Here is a 16,915-nt window from a genome sequence, read left to right as displayed (position 1 = left end):
AAAAAGGTTGCATGGAGCAGCCCCAGGACTCTGAAAGGGAAGGAGCAGGTCAGTATCATTTCAGATTAGGCAGTAATATAGCATTAAAGGTTCAACTGAGAGGGTGAAAAATATTTGCACATGCCACAATAACCATTTCCTCAATCAGTTAAAATAAACTTTTTTATGGCCATATAAAAAATAAAAAAGTATTAAAAGTATTGATAACAAAATTAATAATAATAATAATAATAATAATAATAATAATAATAATAATAATAATAAAACCCTCCAAGAGAAGGACAAATAAGGAAAATGATAAACGTAGGGAATTGAGACTATTGGCAGAGGACAAACTTTTGTAAACATTTAATATGCCATGAAAACCAAGGTTATTCACCTAACCTAGAGCTATATGAGGTGGCACAAGCCTGAAACCTTGGGCCATGACAGGCATAGGACTAGCGAGCATGAGGTTTTAAATCTAAACATAGGAGTATATGTAGTATTTAAAATGCAGGTATGGTGCAGTTACCTGCTAGGCACAGATGTTCTAACTGGCATGGGACTGTAATGGGAATGATGCTGTTGATATGAGCACACAACTAGGCAATTCTGGATACGAAACCAACAGACATAGGGCCATTATGGTGCACATAAGGCTGCAATGGTGGACATGGGACATATATGGGATGAGTTTGGTAATCTAGGCATTGTAGTATTTGTCGACATGAGACAAACCGGGATGATCAATCTGGGGACACAGCCATATGTGGAAGGTATAAGGCTATAATGCTGGACAGTGGTCTGCATATATCGAAGACAAGTCTGTGGTGGAAATGAAGCAGTTATATAGGACATATGGTTACATAGTGTGGGGTTATGTGGGTGGCATGTGGAAGTTATGAGGAGCATATGACTGGCAGGCATTATGCTGCATTCAGAGCTGTATATGGGGCACATGGGGCACATGGGCCTGTATGTGGTGGGCATTAGACTGTCATGCTGGTTATGAGCTGTAAATGGTGACATGGGTCTGAAGTGAATATCTACTTTCGTGCTTTATGGCACACACAGTTTGTTCCTGTGCTATGCAAAGCACAAGTATGTAATGTTTTCATCTTACAAAAGCAAATGCCATTTGCCTTATGCACCACCCCCAGAGTACTCACTATTTAACTGGACAGCATTGACACAAATATCAGTTCACTTTAGAATTTAGTACAAGTACCCAATTTCTATATTTTAATAGATCTTATTTTTATATAACAATAAATTAAAAAGGGAAGATTATGAATGAGAAGTAACAAAGCTGTTCACGTACATGCTTGTGTCCCAGCTACAAAAATAAATACCATTAGATCAATCCCTATTTCATAAGAAGAGTTTAATAAGTTTCTTCCTTACAGTTTTATGAATTTCAAACAGTGATAAACAGAGAACTGCAGCTTAAAAACGAAAAAGTGGGTGGAGGGGGGAATCTCACCCCCCACCACATAGTAAACCAATGTTGCCACCTACCCCCTAACACAAACAATGCCCATGTTCCCCAGGACTTCTTTGAAGATAAGAAAGTGCAGGTTGCTCTTAAAACATGGAACTGGGTGACCTTGTATGGTGATTTGGGAACAGATAGGGTGCATATGCAGTCTCTGTTCTGTTTACTGCAGACCTCTGAAATCACATGTAATACTGAGCGTGAAGAGACCAGGCTTCTTAAAAATAAAATACAAAAAAATAAAAATAGACAACTCAAAAACACAAATCCACATTGAAAGGGCAAAGAAGAAAGGACGTGGTGTAAAGTTCTATACAGTCAGTAGGTTTATTTTACAGGTTTATGATACTTCAGAGTCTACTGTTCTCTCAACTGCTGCTCCAGCCCAATGATGGCAAACAAATACATGGAGGACAAAAGGAGTGGTGATACAATGGAGCATGCAAGGTCAGCAGCAGCAGGCTGGCCCATCTTAGATAAGTCCTCTCCTTTTCTTATAGTCCTCCAGATTCAAAGATCTTCTTGGTGCTCCATCCTTGGCAGGAGGGGCTTTTGAGGAGATGGCAAGTGACTTGGATTCTAGAAAATTGACATAAAATGTACTTCAAAATAAAGTTCTCTCACATAGGAAACAAGTGTTTTCACCACTGATCGTAACCTATGTATAGCAAAAATCATGGAGTGCAAAACTTTTAAAATCTAAAATTTGTGATTAAAATAAGTTTTTTTTTCTTTGGAGGTTACATTTAGTGACAATTTAAGTTAGGAGAAGGGTGGGGAGGTCATAAAGACAGGTAGCCGTCGTACAATACGAGCTTGGCTGTGGTACATCCCATGGAATCCCACTATTTGTGAGAAGCAGCACACTCCCTCCCCCATAATACTTATCAGCAGTGGTACATGGAGCCTCCTACAATGATAACAGAAAAGTGCAGGCTGTAAGTGGTAGCATGGATCATTGTGGTACTCCAAGCAGACCGAATGAACAGAACAGACCGAAGCTTTTCGCACTGCTGCTAATTCTCATAATACCCAGGATTAATTTGCCAGTCATGGGGAGGGATGTGCCAACACAGAGGTTTGTTTTATTTTTCTGGAGGTGGGATGTAGCAGGTGTTAAGTGGACATCTATTGGAACTCTGAAGACCAAATAGTATTTGTGTGGCATAGTCAGGGTTAACTTCTCCACATTTTAAAGATATTATAGTTCCTGTATTTGAGAGTGGGTTAGCCAACCTACCTATCTATTAAGCAGGCAACTGGTCAGCTTCTTGTGTAATTATAAGCAAATAGGGTGACAATTTGTTAGCAAAAAAGAAAACTAACATGTACGGCTCAAACCTTAATAAAATCGGTAATTCATGTTAACCAGTAAATAAGGCAGGTTGGGTACATTATAGCGACACTGTAAAGACCAACAACACTTATCCCGACATGAGGAAACCGAAGCGGTCATCCTCGACATACAGACTGCTTGAAAAACAGACTTTGATGTATTCCGATCAAGAAAGATCCTGTAATTTTAAGGAGGCGCCAGCTGTACAATGTGCTTGTACATTGTACACCTGGCGCCCGGGATCTTTCTTGATCGGAATTTGTCCAAGTCAGTTTTTCCAGCAGTCGGTATGAAGAATCTGTCGGGGATGACAGGTTCGGTTTCCTCATGTTGCGGTAAGTGTTGTCGGTCTTTACAGCGTCGCTGTAAAGACTACCACCGAATAAGGCTACATCTAACGTTCCAGTAAAAACTGCACTACCATCTAGTAAATGGTGGAAGTGCAAGGGCTTTTCCTAATCCCACTAGCCAGAGCCCATTTCTCTTACAACCCAACTCACATATAGGGCGCAGAGCGGGACACAATTTATTAAAGAATACTGCAAAACATTATATGCCTCCTCAGATATTTAGATAATAATGGGATTTTTATACTTACGTAAAATCTGTTTCTCTTAGTCCATTGGGGGACACCAGGGTATAGAGTAGGGACAGGGCGAACTGGCACTTTAAACTTCAGTTTAACTAAGCCCTAGCTCCTCCCCCTCTATACCCCACCTCCTGTCCAGCCTCAGTTTATGTTTAACCAAGCCCACAGAAAGCAGAGAGAGAAACAGGAAAAGATAATAAAATTAACAAACAACATTCTCTTACCAACAAGACTACATGTCAAATAGTAGGAAAAACTAAAGCGTTAAGGGTGGGCGCCCGGTGTTCCCCAATGGACTAAGAGAAACGGATTTTACGTAAGTATAAAAATCCCATTTTCTCTGTCTTCTTTTGGGGGACACCGGGGACATCCCAAAGCTGCCCTACGGGAGGGAACACTCAGAAGAAATACCTTTCTTCTAAAACTTGCATTCTTGGATGCGAACACATTAAACTTGTAAAAGTTAGTGAATGTGTGTACAGACTACCATATGGCCGCTTTACACAGCTGTTCTCTGGAAGCACCATAGCGGGCCACCCAGGAAGCACTTACAGACCCTGTAGAGTGCTTGCATAGATTATCTGGCACAGGCTCCCCAGCCTCACTATAAGCTTGACGAATAACAGCCATAATCCACCTAGCAATAATTACGTTAGAAGCTAGCCAGCCTCTTTTGTGAGCATGATAGAGACTCAAGAGATCGTCAGTCTTGCGCATCTTCTGAGACCTCTGCACATAAATTCGGAAGACTCGGACAACATTGAGAAAACCAATAGACATATCGTTAAACTGAATACATAAAATCATTCAGAACCAGAATGACAATGTGTTGATTTAGATAAAAACCCAGACACAACCATAGGAAGGAAAGAGGTCCTGTTTCGAAGAACTGCCCTGTTTTTATGAAAAACAAGAAGAGGAGACTTGTAAGATAAAGCAGCAAGCTCTGAAAAGCGTGCCGTAGAAATGGGCAAAACCGTTTTCTAGGATAGAAATTTGCATTGCACTGTATTCAAAGGTTCAAAAGGCGGATGCTGTAAAGCATTAAACACCAACATTCAAAACCCATGGTGGTACCAAAAGAACATATGGAGGTTGTACATGGAGAACGCCCTGAATGAAAGTGTGCACATAAGGAATGACAGCAAGCTGACACCTGACCTTAAAGAGAACTAAGGCGCAAACCTACATCCAACCCGTCCTGCAAGAACCTAAGTAACCTGGCCAAGCAAAAAGAAGAAGTAGGATATCCCTGCTTTTTACACCAGTCAATAAAAGTTTTCCAGACTCTATGAGAAATCTTTGCAGAGGCTGGTTTCCGGACACAAAGCATGGTTTGCACCACAAGTTTGGCAACACCTTAGCGCTTAGGATCATAGCTTCAACAGTCACACCGTTAAAGCCAGACGTTTTAAACATAGATGACAAAAGGGATCTTGAGTTAATAGATCTGGGCGTAGCGGCAAACGCCAGGTCCGAGCTCGTCGGTATACCAGGCCCTCTGCGGCCAATCCGGGGCTATCAGAAGAACTGGAACACCCCATCTCTTTACCTTTCTTAACACCCATGGAAGCATGGCTACCGGTGGAAAAAGGTACACTAAGCAATACCTCCAAGGGACAGACATGGCATCTACTGCAACAGCCATAGGATCTCTTGCACGGTAGCAGAAGAGGAGAACCTTGTGGTTCATCCAAGATGCCACCATGTCGACATTGGGGTGACCCCACCATTCCACCAACTGACGAAACACCTTAGAATGAAGGGACAATTTCTGCATGGCCAAGGGACTTTTGGTACCGCTCTGATGATTGAGGTATGCCACTAACGTGGCATGGTCTGACTGAATCTTCACTGGCCTTCCCTGCAGCAAGTGTTGTGCGCTTATAAAGAGCATGAAGACTGCTCACAGTTCAAAGACATTGATTGGAAACTTGGATCCCTTTTGCATACAAAAACCCTGAAAGCATGAAGACAGAAGGCCTCTAATCTCGAAGGCTGGCATCCTGTGCGATTAAAGTCCGATTTTAAATTGATAAATTGCGTCCCCTGGCGAGAATCTGTTTATGTAACCACCAAAGAAGCAACTAACTGGTCTGCGGAGACAGGTGAAATACCTGGGCCGCCAGATTCAGATGGTATTTGTTGCATTGCAACAGAAGATCCAACTGGGACTGCCATGTATGAAACTGAGCAAACTGGACCGGCTAGAAAGTCAATACCATGTTGCCAAAAACGCTCATGGCGAAATGTACCGAAGGCTACCTTGCCGCCAACCAAGATCTTACCCTGTTCTACAAGGCTAGAATCCTGTCTTGGTTTGTAATAACACCCGTTTTAACGGATGTGAAATAAAAATACTCAAAAAGATCATTTGCTGAGATCGGAGCAACTTGGACTTTTTGAAGTTGAGAATCCAACCGTGAAACTGTAGAGTCTGGATTACTACTTGGATATGTTGCATAAAGCACCTTTGGAGACTCATTAAAAGAAGATCGTCCAGACAAGTGATGATTGTAATCCTCTTGGACTTTAGCAGAGCAGCCACGATCGGCATGATCTCTGTGAAGATACGTGGGGTCGTGGCCAGACCAAAGGGAAGAGCCTGAAATTGTTAGTGCTGTGACCGAACCGCAAACCTCAAAAGGGACTGATGACCCCTCTAGATAGGCATTTTTGATGTCTAGAACCCCCATGAATTTTCCTTGTTCCATGCCGTAAATGACCGAGCTCAAAGACTCGATCTTGAAGCTGGGCACTGTGACATGGGTGTTGAAACATTTTCAGAGTCAGAATTGATCTGAATAAGCTCTTTGGTTTTAGTACGAGAAAAAGGTTGTAATAAAAACCCAAACCTCTGAGAATCTGGCACCGGAATAATCACTCCGGAATAAAGGAGGGATAGAATCGTTTCTCGTAAAACCAGTCGCTTTCGTGGACAAGTGGGAAGCCCTATGGCAAAGAACTGTCTGGGAGAAAGACCGAGCAGATCGATCTTGTATCCTCAATCCACTACACCCAAGCCCAGACATCGGTGGTAGACTGCAACCACTGATCACTGAACAAGAAAAGACAAGCTCACACCACTGGCGACAGCGGAGGAGCAAAATGTCCATCACGCTGACTGCTTGTTTGCAGGTTTCGCTACTGGACGTCAAGCAGACTAGGCCTGGCGCCCACGCAGCAAACCACCCCTAGGGGCGAATGACTGGCCTGCAGAAGATTGGCCTGAGGAATATTAACCCCAAAACCTTCCTGAGGACTGAAAGGACTGGAATTTGGATAATCTTTGTTTGGGAGCATTAACTGGGAAAAAAGTGCCCTTTCCACCTGTAGCTTGACCGATAATGGAGTCACGCTGAAACAAAAGACCCCCAGAAAACGGTATGGTCTCAAGAACCTTTTCAGACTCCCCATCAGCCTTCCAGGACTTAAGGCAGAGAATACAACGAGCTGAAACTGCAGAGGCAGAAATACGTGCACCAATCAGTCCCGCGTATGTAGCTGCCTCTCGTAAATCTATCGTCCTCTGAATTTGCTCCACTAATGGAAGCAATTCAGAGGAAGGCCTGCCTGCCAACAAACCGTGAAAACGGTGTTTTGACCAGCGCTCTACTGCTTTAACCCACGCAGATGCCAAAGCAGGCCTGAAAGAGGCACATGCTGCCACGAAAATGAACTTAAGGATGGCCTTAACCTAATGGTCTGTACCATAATTAAGAGTGGCTATGTTAGGAAAAGGAATAGTAGTTACCTTGGCTTACCTTGTAACTGCAGCATCCACACATGAAAGAGTCTACCATTTAGCAAAAACTTCAGGAGGAAAAGGATAAACCAACTGCAGTCACCGAAATACTTGGAACTTGCTATCTGGGGAAGTCAAAGGCTGACAACAAATTTTCCAATAGGGAAGAAGCCAGGAAAAATATAATTATTTTTTTTCATAAAATGACTGCTTCTAGTAAGAAGCAGCCTGCTCAGGGACAAACTGTGATTTTCTACCCCTCCCAGCACTGTGCTGGGAGAGGGTTTCACTTACCTTCTGTCACCCCTCCGCACGCAGTGTCTGCCTTCTGTCAGATCAGGAGGACGGACACAGCCTGCGGCGACTGTGCCCGGCTCCTAGGAGGGTATGAAAACATTGGGAGAAGGAGGCTGGCAACAGAGGCACCTCTCACAGCACCTCCGATCCCCCTCCCTCCATACAGCGCTTGCCGCGCGCTGCATTCCTGCCATAAAATAATAAAAATAACAGAAGAGGGCTGCTGAGCAGCCCAGACACAGCCCTTTCGCCGGGCACTTAAACTTAACTGAGGCTGGACAGGAGGTGGGGTATAGAGGGGGAGGAGCTAGGACTTAGTTAAACAGAAGTTTAAAGTGCCAGTTCGTCCTGTCCCTACTCTATACCCCAATGTCCACGGTGTCCCCCAAAGGAAGACAGAGAAAACGGGAACAAAAGTTGATAAGTGCCTGAACTCCTAGTCCCACCTACTATACCCCAATGTCTCAGTGTCCCCCAATGGCAGGAAAGAGAAACACACAGACAAACATATTCAACTCCTCATTTCTTTTTAGAAGTTAACTTAGAATTAAAAAGAATATTGACAAAGCAAAATAGTTCCAGGGTCCATGTCTTAATTTATTACACAAAACGTAAGACTCAGTAAAATACATTAACAGCACGGCATCTACTAATCAACAGACAAACGCAATAAAAAAAAAACCTAAAAAAACCCGATATTGAATACAATTATTTTAACCGCTTACCTGAACTGGGGACTTGCAGGTCAATTTTAACATCAAAGTCATGCACTTTAAATAAGTCCTCTGAGAGATCGCTTGTTGATTTGGGGTTGCCATCTCTATCTTTGTTTAGACTCTAATTAAAGACAAGTTAGAAAAAATATGCAATTTAGGTTGAGTCAAGGCATCAAACATAAAAGCAATGTCCAGTAGCTGTCCCTCACAAAGCAGTAGTGTTACCCAGATATAATGTAGGATGAAGGTTTCGTACGGTTAAGTCTGTTTCTCTAAAAAACAAATAGCCATTTTTCAGGAGTTGGACACCAAGAGGAGGGTGGAGATTCAATTCTCCAAGACATGCCGCTAAACATGGCTGTAATGTTTTGGCTGCGTACATATCCGAGTACTACGATACCCTAACATTGTGAACTTTCCTGTACACCCCTATGGAAGTACTCCACGGTCAATTGAACCTGGTGATCACGATGTCCTTATTGATATTGTAAGGTATCTCCTTCATGTGAAAATTTTTAAAATTAATAATTTAAATTTTAATTATATTTATTTATATAGATTTTAAACAGGGTGTTGGTCTGTAGTCATCCCTATTGCCAGCATTGGCAAATTCAGTGCCATCAGCTTGAATCCTACAGCAACTAACATATCAGTCACAGAAGTTGACCAGGCTTCACCATTGAACTGCATATAGTGCTTTGTGAGCATGGTGGGATGAACAGATTAAATAATTTAACATTTTCCAGAGGATGCCCCTAACAGCACGACTGAGTAAGGGACTACTTACTGCAGAGCATGGCCACCACAATTATTGAAATTTTGATTGGAAGCCTAAAAGAGATCTACTAAAGATATCTGTGAAAGTGTAACTTGCCTTCCAGTAAGAAGAATGTTCCCTAGCACGTTTAGTTTTATATGAGCAAGTGAAGTAAAGTCCGTATCCGCACAAACATTTATATTTAAAAACAGTCAAACCAGTACGTGTCTTTAATCTTGGCTACATAAATTACACTACTTATTCCTCATACTTTTTCATACACAATTATCCCACGCAGATAAGCAGAGACAGTATGTACACTGTAATGGCAGAATAAGGTGTCTTTCAAGTCAGGGCTCCAGAATATGTAACATACTGTGTGTGATGTATTGCCACAACAAAAGATCTAGAAATTAATCTACAACCTTGGGGGTTGCAACACATATCTCCACTCCCATTATCCCAGCAATGTTATCTTATTTTTTTAGGTCAGTCCAGTTTGACACACATAATAAGTTAAGTATGACTGACTGCTAAAGAGGAGACATCTTGGGGGTTCCCACCTACAATCATGAACCTAGTTACAAATACAGTTTTTTCATAGAACAAAACAAAATCATAATTGCAGGACCTCTGGGACTGAACATCAGGAGGTTTCAAATAGCTATCCGGTTGTAGGAATATCAACACTATCTCTAACCTCATGCTATGGCATCAATGATGCCAAGAGAGGCTTGGTATATGGCAGAATAGAGTAGATATTCCTCTTCCAAAAGACGAGGGATAAAAAAAAAACAAAAAACTAAATTGACACCGTTTGCTACAGCAAAAACATAAGAAAAAAGTGAGAAGGATACAGGCCAGGAGGGCCTGTGTCCAACAAGTAAAAAACAATGCAGTGTGCTAGACAGAACAACAAGTAGAAGTCAGATTTTATTTTGTCACAATTTTTATCCAACTCCTGCTAGGGTAAGCTGTACTTGTATTTAGGCATTTTTTCAAGTTAATTCTGTATCAAATATGTCCTTTTGAATTTAACACCTATAACCCATTTATTTTTCCAGTGTCCTGAAAATATTGCATTTAGCAGTAAGAGTAGCATCAGTAGACACTTTGTGCATAGAGCCGTTACTCTAGATGACATGACTTGGTAGACTCCATATAAGCCTACTATTTCTTAACAGACATTTCTTAGCCCGTTACTAAACACCCTTTTTCACAGGTTAGGGAGACCGATACAAACACCAGGAAAATAAAGTGCAGGATAACCGTTTCATGGTCCTACAGATACATTACTTTACAGAGCAGAAAAGTGTGCACAGGTAGTAAGGCGAAGGAATACGTTCTTACCATTCCTTTATCTTTCGATGTATCCATGTTACCGCCTGACCCATACTTTGCATTCAGTTGAGCAATTATGGCTGCTTGGACTGCTGGATCTCTGGACTGTAACAAATAGTTTACAAATGATATGAATCACAGATAATTGTCAGTCACATTAACAGATTTTGAGTATACTTTTGCCCCAGTACCATTAGGACAGGAGGCCCACCATTAAACAACCAAGTATTACAGCTTGGAAAGGGAAGACAATATAGTCTCTCTCAACTCCCTAATGTCCTAGGAAGACAAGTAGCTCTCTGCTTTAAAGAGGAGAGTCTCCTTATTGATCAAGGTAATCTTAGAAGTTTCCTGGGTCAAAAAAAAAATAAAAAAATTCTAGGCCAAACTTAAAGGTTGTTTCTATGGCTACATAAGGCATATACTTAAAACTGAGTGGTAACCTCACACACAATTTAAAAGGCAAATAAAATACGTTTAAAATATGTCTTAAAGTCACACTCTCTTTTGCTCCACAGATAGAGATTGAGTGGCAGATTTACAGACTTGTTGTGCATAAATGCATTCACAGAGGCAGGGTCAGTGATGCCAAATGACACTATGCCCCGCTTTCTTATTGGTATGCGATACCATCAGGACATTGTCCTAAAGATGAGGGAGGAAATATAGCAGTTTACAATAGAGTGGGATGGTAATAGTTTACTTAATAGTGCTGCAGTAAAATATCAGGGTAACACTAAACAGTTTTACATCCAAGGCTCAGACCTGAAAATTTCCAAGTTGGGGTTTAGAGGTCATTTAGTGTAAAGCCCAATCAAAAACTACCAACTTATCACAAGTCCTAACAGATCTCAGAAACTGCTTCACAAAGACTAAAAATGTAGGAGAAACGGCATAAATTCTAAAAGTGCTTTTTCTTGATGCAGTTGAATGTTGCCCTTAAAACGGGAAAAGGGCACCACTGATCTTTTCCTTAGTAGTATTACAGCAGCCCAACATGTTAACTGTACATTGCCATTAAGCTTTACTCAAGCTGTATTATGCATGTATAATTTCTCATGACACACTAATGAAGCACACCTATATATGCCCATCATTTATCTTGCAAGTTACAATGTTTTCTTTGCGACAGTGAAATTTCTGGGAGAGAGAACACATTTGTTTGAATACATACATTGGACACCATTGTGGGTTTACATTGTCTCCTGGTGAAAGGATCCATCTGTTGTTGCTTCATACTCTGACTCTCAGCCTATACAAGATAAAAAGCTTTAGTATCAAAGTTTTATGTCTCCTTTATTTTACTATTAAGAAAATAATGTAATTATACACGGTCATTTTAAACAGAAAAATATCTTCCTGTCTAGAAGCAGTCAATAGAGTTCTGTAATGAGTGTTGGCATACTAACACACTGTCATGCAGAAGCTTATAACAGAATACGATTGTCTACACAACTTTAACGTGATTTAGCTCTTTAAAAGTCAATAATTGGTTATAAAAATTACATATTTCCTTCTAAGAGTCATATAAAAGGTTACTGCAAGTGTACAGACATGTAAATGTGTACTGGAGAAATTAAGAGTTCATTATTATAACACAATAACCCATGCATATTAACTTACCACTAAGGCTTTCTCAGATTCCACTATGTTCCACTCTCTGTTACGCTGATTTATATAACTGAGAAAGCAAAAAAAAATAAATGGGGCATTGAAAAATACCTATATAGAAATACATAACAACTATACTCTAGATAAATACAGACTACACTAGTTATACATGTGAGGAACAATATCATCCTGCATTAATCTTTTCATTGTGAATTTTTTTTTTTTTTTTGTAATGTTCACATGTTCCACAACAGACGTCAGGGTCTTGTGAGGCTACCACACATGCTGGTACTAAGCAGGTATGAACAGCAGAGATGACTGTCAGCTGTGAAAGGTTACAGTGACTATACAAAGCTAAATAAAAGTATCCTAACATAAAACAGCAAACATAAGTAAAAAGTTACCATAGTGTGCCAAAACTCAGTAGAATATAGTTGTATCCTTTTACTTTGCACATTTTACTGTACTTGTCAGATGGTGTTTTTGTCCCTATCCATAAGTGGCAGCTCAAAAAAAAATAAAAAATCTCAAAATGAAGTTTTACTCCCGATGATGAGCACACAATAAAAATAAAATACACATTAATAGAACTTGACTTAAGTTTTCACTCTGGTTATTTGGTGTGCTATTTTGATCATCCATGTAATACAGGAGCTATAGGACATACCTTTTTTTTATATTTAGTGGAATACTATATTCAGTTTGAAAATATATCAGATTTTACCAAAGAAAACTGGACAATCTTACTTTAAACTTAAATGTGAAGCAATGTAATAAGATTTCAATACTGGCACAAAACAAGGGAGGAATTCTATAGGGACTGGACATACAAGTATTTTATTTCTCTAACATCCCTTGGGGGACACCAGGACCTTGGGGTATAGAGTAGGACAGGCGAAAAGCTGTCTACTCTATACCCCAAGGTCCCGGTGTCCCCCAACCGATTAAGAGAAACGGATTTTACGTAAGTATAAAAATTCCATTATGCTTTTTATATGTTGGTACGTTTGTGTGTCACGCATAGAAATGGTAGGCATATGTATTTGTCTCATCATGTATATATGCATGTATTCATCACGGTGTTGACCAGGTATAGATTAGGTATCCATGTGGTATGCAAGTTCTATATACATATTCATTTTGTACACCGACATGTTTACATATATGATGTAGTAATACAATATACTATGTAAACCTGCTACTTTGACCATCATGGAATTATTTATGCCTATGGATATGTGATAATGTTTTAATGAATGGCTTTTTCTGGTGAAGGGAAGCCATTATATATTTTATTGTGAATTTAGTGTGTGTGTGTGTGTGTGTGTGTGTGTGTGTGTGTGAGAGAGAGAATATACTCTACAGCGAGCATCCTTTTATTTGTTTAACATTAATAATTGGATTTCTAGCCAACTTTTCTTGTCAACAACTTGTTTAAACCCTGACCTAATGGCAGAAATGTTTTTTGTCCGCTGGCGATCCAAAGCCTCTGCCCTCTCTTCCAGTTCATTCAGCTGGTCTTGAATTTGTTTTGCTCTGTCCTGGTCTCCAGCTTCCTCTGCCATGGCCTGCAAGATAACCAACAAGTAGCATATACAGATTTGGATTTCAACATAGAACGTCAAAGCATCCCTTTGCATTATTTACACTTTATCTGGTCTTTCTTTCAGGCACTTTATAAAATAAGGGACACGTTTTCTAATGAATCCTGCAAACAAATGAAGTATAGATGTAGTAACTAAGACATCATTAGGTCTAGCGGGAGCTGGACATTATCTCATCCTCCACTTTTAGGATGTTCCTATGTAGCACTCTGCTCAGCCTCAGTTCAGAGGCAAACAACTAAAAAAGAGGTGGAATACTATGGTATTGAGCCAAAGTCATGCACAGTTTTAAGGCCAAAAAGTTATTTAATCTATAAAAAGGTGGGAAGGCTTGTGCCATGCAAAAGAATGGGATTTAATGCATTATTGCACATAATGCAAGTCCAAGGAGAAGACCTCAAGGACCACGTATTAATAGGCTACATCCCAGTGACCACAGCATAGACATTGCTTCACCAACATTCAGTTTAGTAATATATCTGTATAGTACTAGAATGCACATAAGGAACTGCAAAATCTTCTACGATCAGATTGTTCATTATTCAGTGAGGTCTTCATAGCGATACCACTTTGTATGCATTTTGATGATTCATTTAGTGCTGTGTCAATTTATTGCTTAGGTTACCGGTTATATTGAATCATAGTGCAACTTTTAAGTCTGTGCAGACCTAGAAACAGTTATGTAGTAGACATTTAGAAGTTACTAGAGAAATAGAAGAAAGCAATATAACCATGGCATGTGGAGATCTAATAAATTTTGATTTACTATGAACTGCATGTTTCTTTTTAAAAAAAACAAAAAAAAAAAAACACATTTGCAACTTTGAAAGTCAACTGATCATTTAGGTGTGCCTTCATCACATGCCTTGTCCCCTTTTATTATTCAGGTTACACATCTACCTTGGATTGAATATTTTAAAACATAGATACTTATACATTAAATGGGATATAACTGGAGACATGCGAAAAATGTGGAAAAGTACTTATGAATACTAGTTTCCAGCAAAACTAAAATCTGCACTCAGTGCCAGGTTACTGCTGTAAAAAGCAAACAACCCTGGGATTTTACGAACTACAAAAAGTATTTAGAGGAACCAGAGGCAAGCATCATTTATAAAGGGAACAGAAATTAAAAAGAAAAGAAGAGGTGAATTTATTAATATGTCATCATGGCTTTTCAGATGTTACCATGCACTTGGTTACTGAAACCCCCCCCCCAAAAAAACAACACAGTAAATATAAAATGGTTTGATGTTTCTAAATTGCATTGCATAATGGTCTAGTCTAACGTTTGAGTTTCAGTAAAATAATAAAATTTTGAGATTGCATAGTGTGGTGAAGTAGTTTAAAATTATATATATATATATATATATATATATATATATATATATATATATATATATATATATATATATATACATATACATATACATATACATATACATATACATATACATATACATACATACATACATATACACACACACACATATATATACACATATATATATATATATGTATATACATATATATGTATATACATATATATACACATATACATATATATACATATACACACATACATATATATACACACATACATATATACATATACATACATATATACACATACATACATATATACATATACACATATATATATATATATATATATATATATCAGAAATATTGCTTTTCAATTGTTAGTGTATAACTCATACTTGCCAACTCTCCCGGAATGTCTGGGAGCCTCCCGCATTTCGGGTGAGTCTCACGGACTCCCGGGAGAGTATGGCAATCTCCCACATTGGGCAGAATTTGGCCCAAAACACTGCAATTCCCAGCAATTGCGCCAAAATGAAGCAATTTTTGGAGCCCCGTCCCCTACACGCCCACCTTCCCACTGCAGCTCCCGGATCATACTTGCTATAAGTTGGCAAGTATGGTATAACTGCTGGTAAAATAAATCCATGGCGCCTTTGTAGTCAATAATACATGAAAGAGGACTTCACTACAAACAATTATGGTTGATCAGAACACAAAAACTTCGAAGGTAAGACTTTGTTATAGGAATTTCAGCCAATGTCATAGTTTATACCTTATCTTTCAAAAGCTGTGTCTTTTTCATTGCATAGTTGGGTGGTGCTTTTCTAAACCGTTCTTTTTCTTTTACAATCTGCAAAGGAAGAAGGGAAAACATGGCAAGTGCTGAGTCTTCACACAAATATATAGCTATAATCAGCACCATTCAATGATTAACATGTAAAAGAATCCCCTGCACATACAAGCTGTATCTTTTATAAATGTTTATTATGTTCTTTTATAGACCGTAACACATTTTACTTGTCATATTTATAAACGTTCTCCAGAGAGCATTAATAAAAAAGATCTGTATATAAATCAAGGAAGGCTAAAGTCCATACTGCATCACCTCAGATTTAAAAAACTAAAAAATTGTACTTCGCATTTAGAGTCCGACTATGTAACTTACCTCTTCAATATCCTGGTCATTGAATTTATAGTTCATTGCCTCTTTAATTGTCACCTCTTTCTTGTTAATCTCATCTAATGTTGGGAGCTGCATACCAGCTGAGAACATCTGCAAAGCAAAAATCAGCCCAAAACCATCAGTTATTATTAAAGAGAAACTAAACAGAACATGGATTTTTTCCCCCCACTTGCTGTTCAACCCTTTCCTCCAAAAGTGCAGAAATATTAACAATGGCATAAAGCTCCATGCACAAAGTGCAAGATACAACCAACAAAATTACCATTTTGAAACAATTTTAATATTGCAATATTTGTCCTTTCTTTCTGCGACCTATCCACCCTGCAGAGGAAGTAGAGTGCACAAATAGCTATGGGGAACCTATTTATTAAACTAAAGATGATTAAAAAAAAAAAAAGTAGAAGAAGAAAGGGTAGTCCATGTCCTCCCAACAGAAAACATTGCATAATATATTAGATATGTCACTACAGACCAATGAGGGAGAGAAACTTTCCATATAAAATGAGTATTTTGATCTTGGACCCATAACTTCACAAGATTAAATTAAAGGTAAGAGAATAAATTAGAGACAATAGACTGGCCGTGCATTAATAACATGAACGCCACGAAACTGAGACGTACACCTATTTTTTGTTTTTTCGCCATCTACCTGTACGTAAATGTTATAAAATCTATATTTGCTTTCATTTGCAGCACCCTAATTACATCAGGATGTAGCAATTGTCGAAGTAATAATTAACAAAAACCCTATATTACTAATTAGTTCAATAGAATTACCCAAAGAACTTGAATTTTGTTTCTGTGCTTTAAGAGAACGGAAAAAAACCACATATTACATAACAAGAGACATGTTTTTAGTAAATTTCCATTATTGCACAATTCATGAACAAAACAACATGTTATGTAATCACCGGATATGGTCAAAGAAATATT

At 39.0% G+C, this 16,915-nt stretch overlaps 1 protein-coding gene across 1 annotated transcript in view; it reads right to left on the bottom strand.

Annotated features, from left to right (window-relative positions):
- Window positions 1-1,347: 1,347 nt before the first annotated feature.
- RTF1 (RTF1 homolog, Paf1/RNA polymerase II complex component) overlaps window positions 1,348-16,915 on the bottom strand; it is a 77,337-nt gene continuing 61,769 nt past the window's right edge. The window contains exons 11-18 of the mRNA XM_075192719.1: window positions 15,965-16,072; window positions 15,572-15,649; window positions 13,316-13,437; window positions 11,882-11,939; window positions 11,433-11,510; window positions 10,268-10,363; window positions 8,170-8,281; window positions 1,348-2,056 (exon numbers count right to left, since the gene is read on the bottom strand). Coding sequence (XP_075048820.1) covers window positions 1,950-2,056; window positions 8,170-8,281; window positions 10,268-10,363; window positions 11,433-11,510; window positions 11,882-11,939; window positions 13,316-13,437; window positions 15,572-15,649; window positions 15,965-16,072 — 759 coding nt within the window. The 3' untranslated portion in view covers window positions 1,348-1,949. The remainder of the gene's footprint in view (window positions 2,057-8,169; window positions 8,282-10,267; window positions 10,364-11,432; window positions 11,511-11,881; window positions 11,940-13,315; window positions 13,438-15,571; window positions 15,650-15,964; window positions 16,073-16,915) is intronic.

This window comes from Mixophyes fleayi, chromosome 12 (genome assembly GCF_038048845.1).
Source record: "Mixophyes fleayi isolate aMixFle1 chromosome 12, aMixFle1.hap1, whole genome shotgun sequence".
NCBI classification, from domain to species: Eukaryota; Metazoa; Chordata; class Amphibia; order Anura; family Limnodynastidae; genus Mixophyes; species Mixophyes fleayi.
This window is presented reverse-complemented; position numbering and strand designations above follow the sequence as displayed.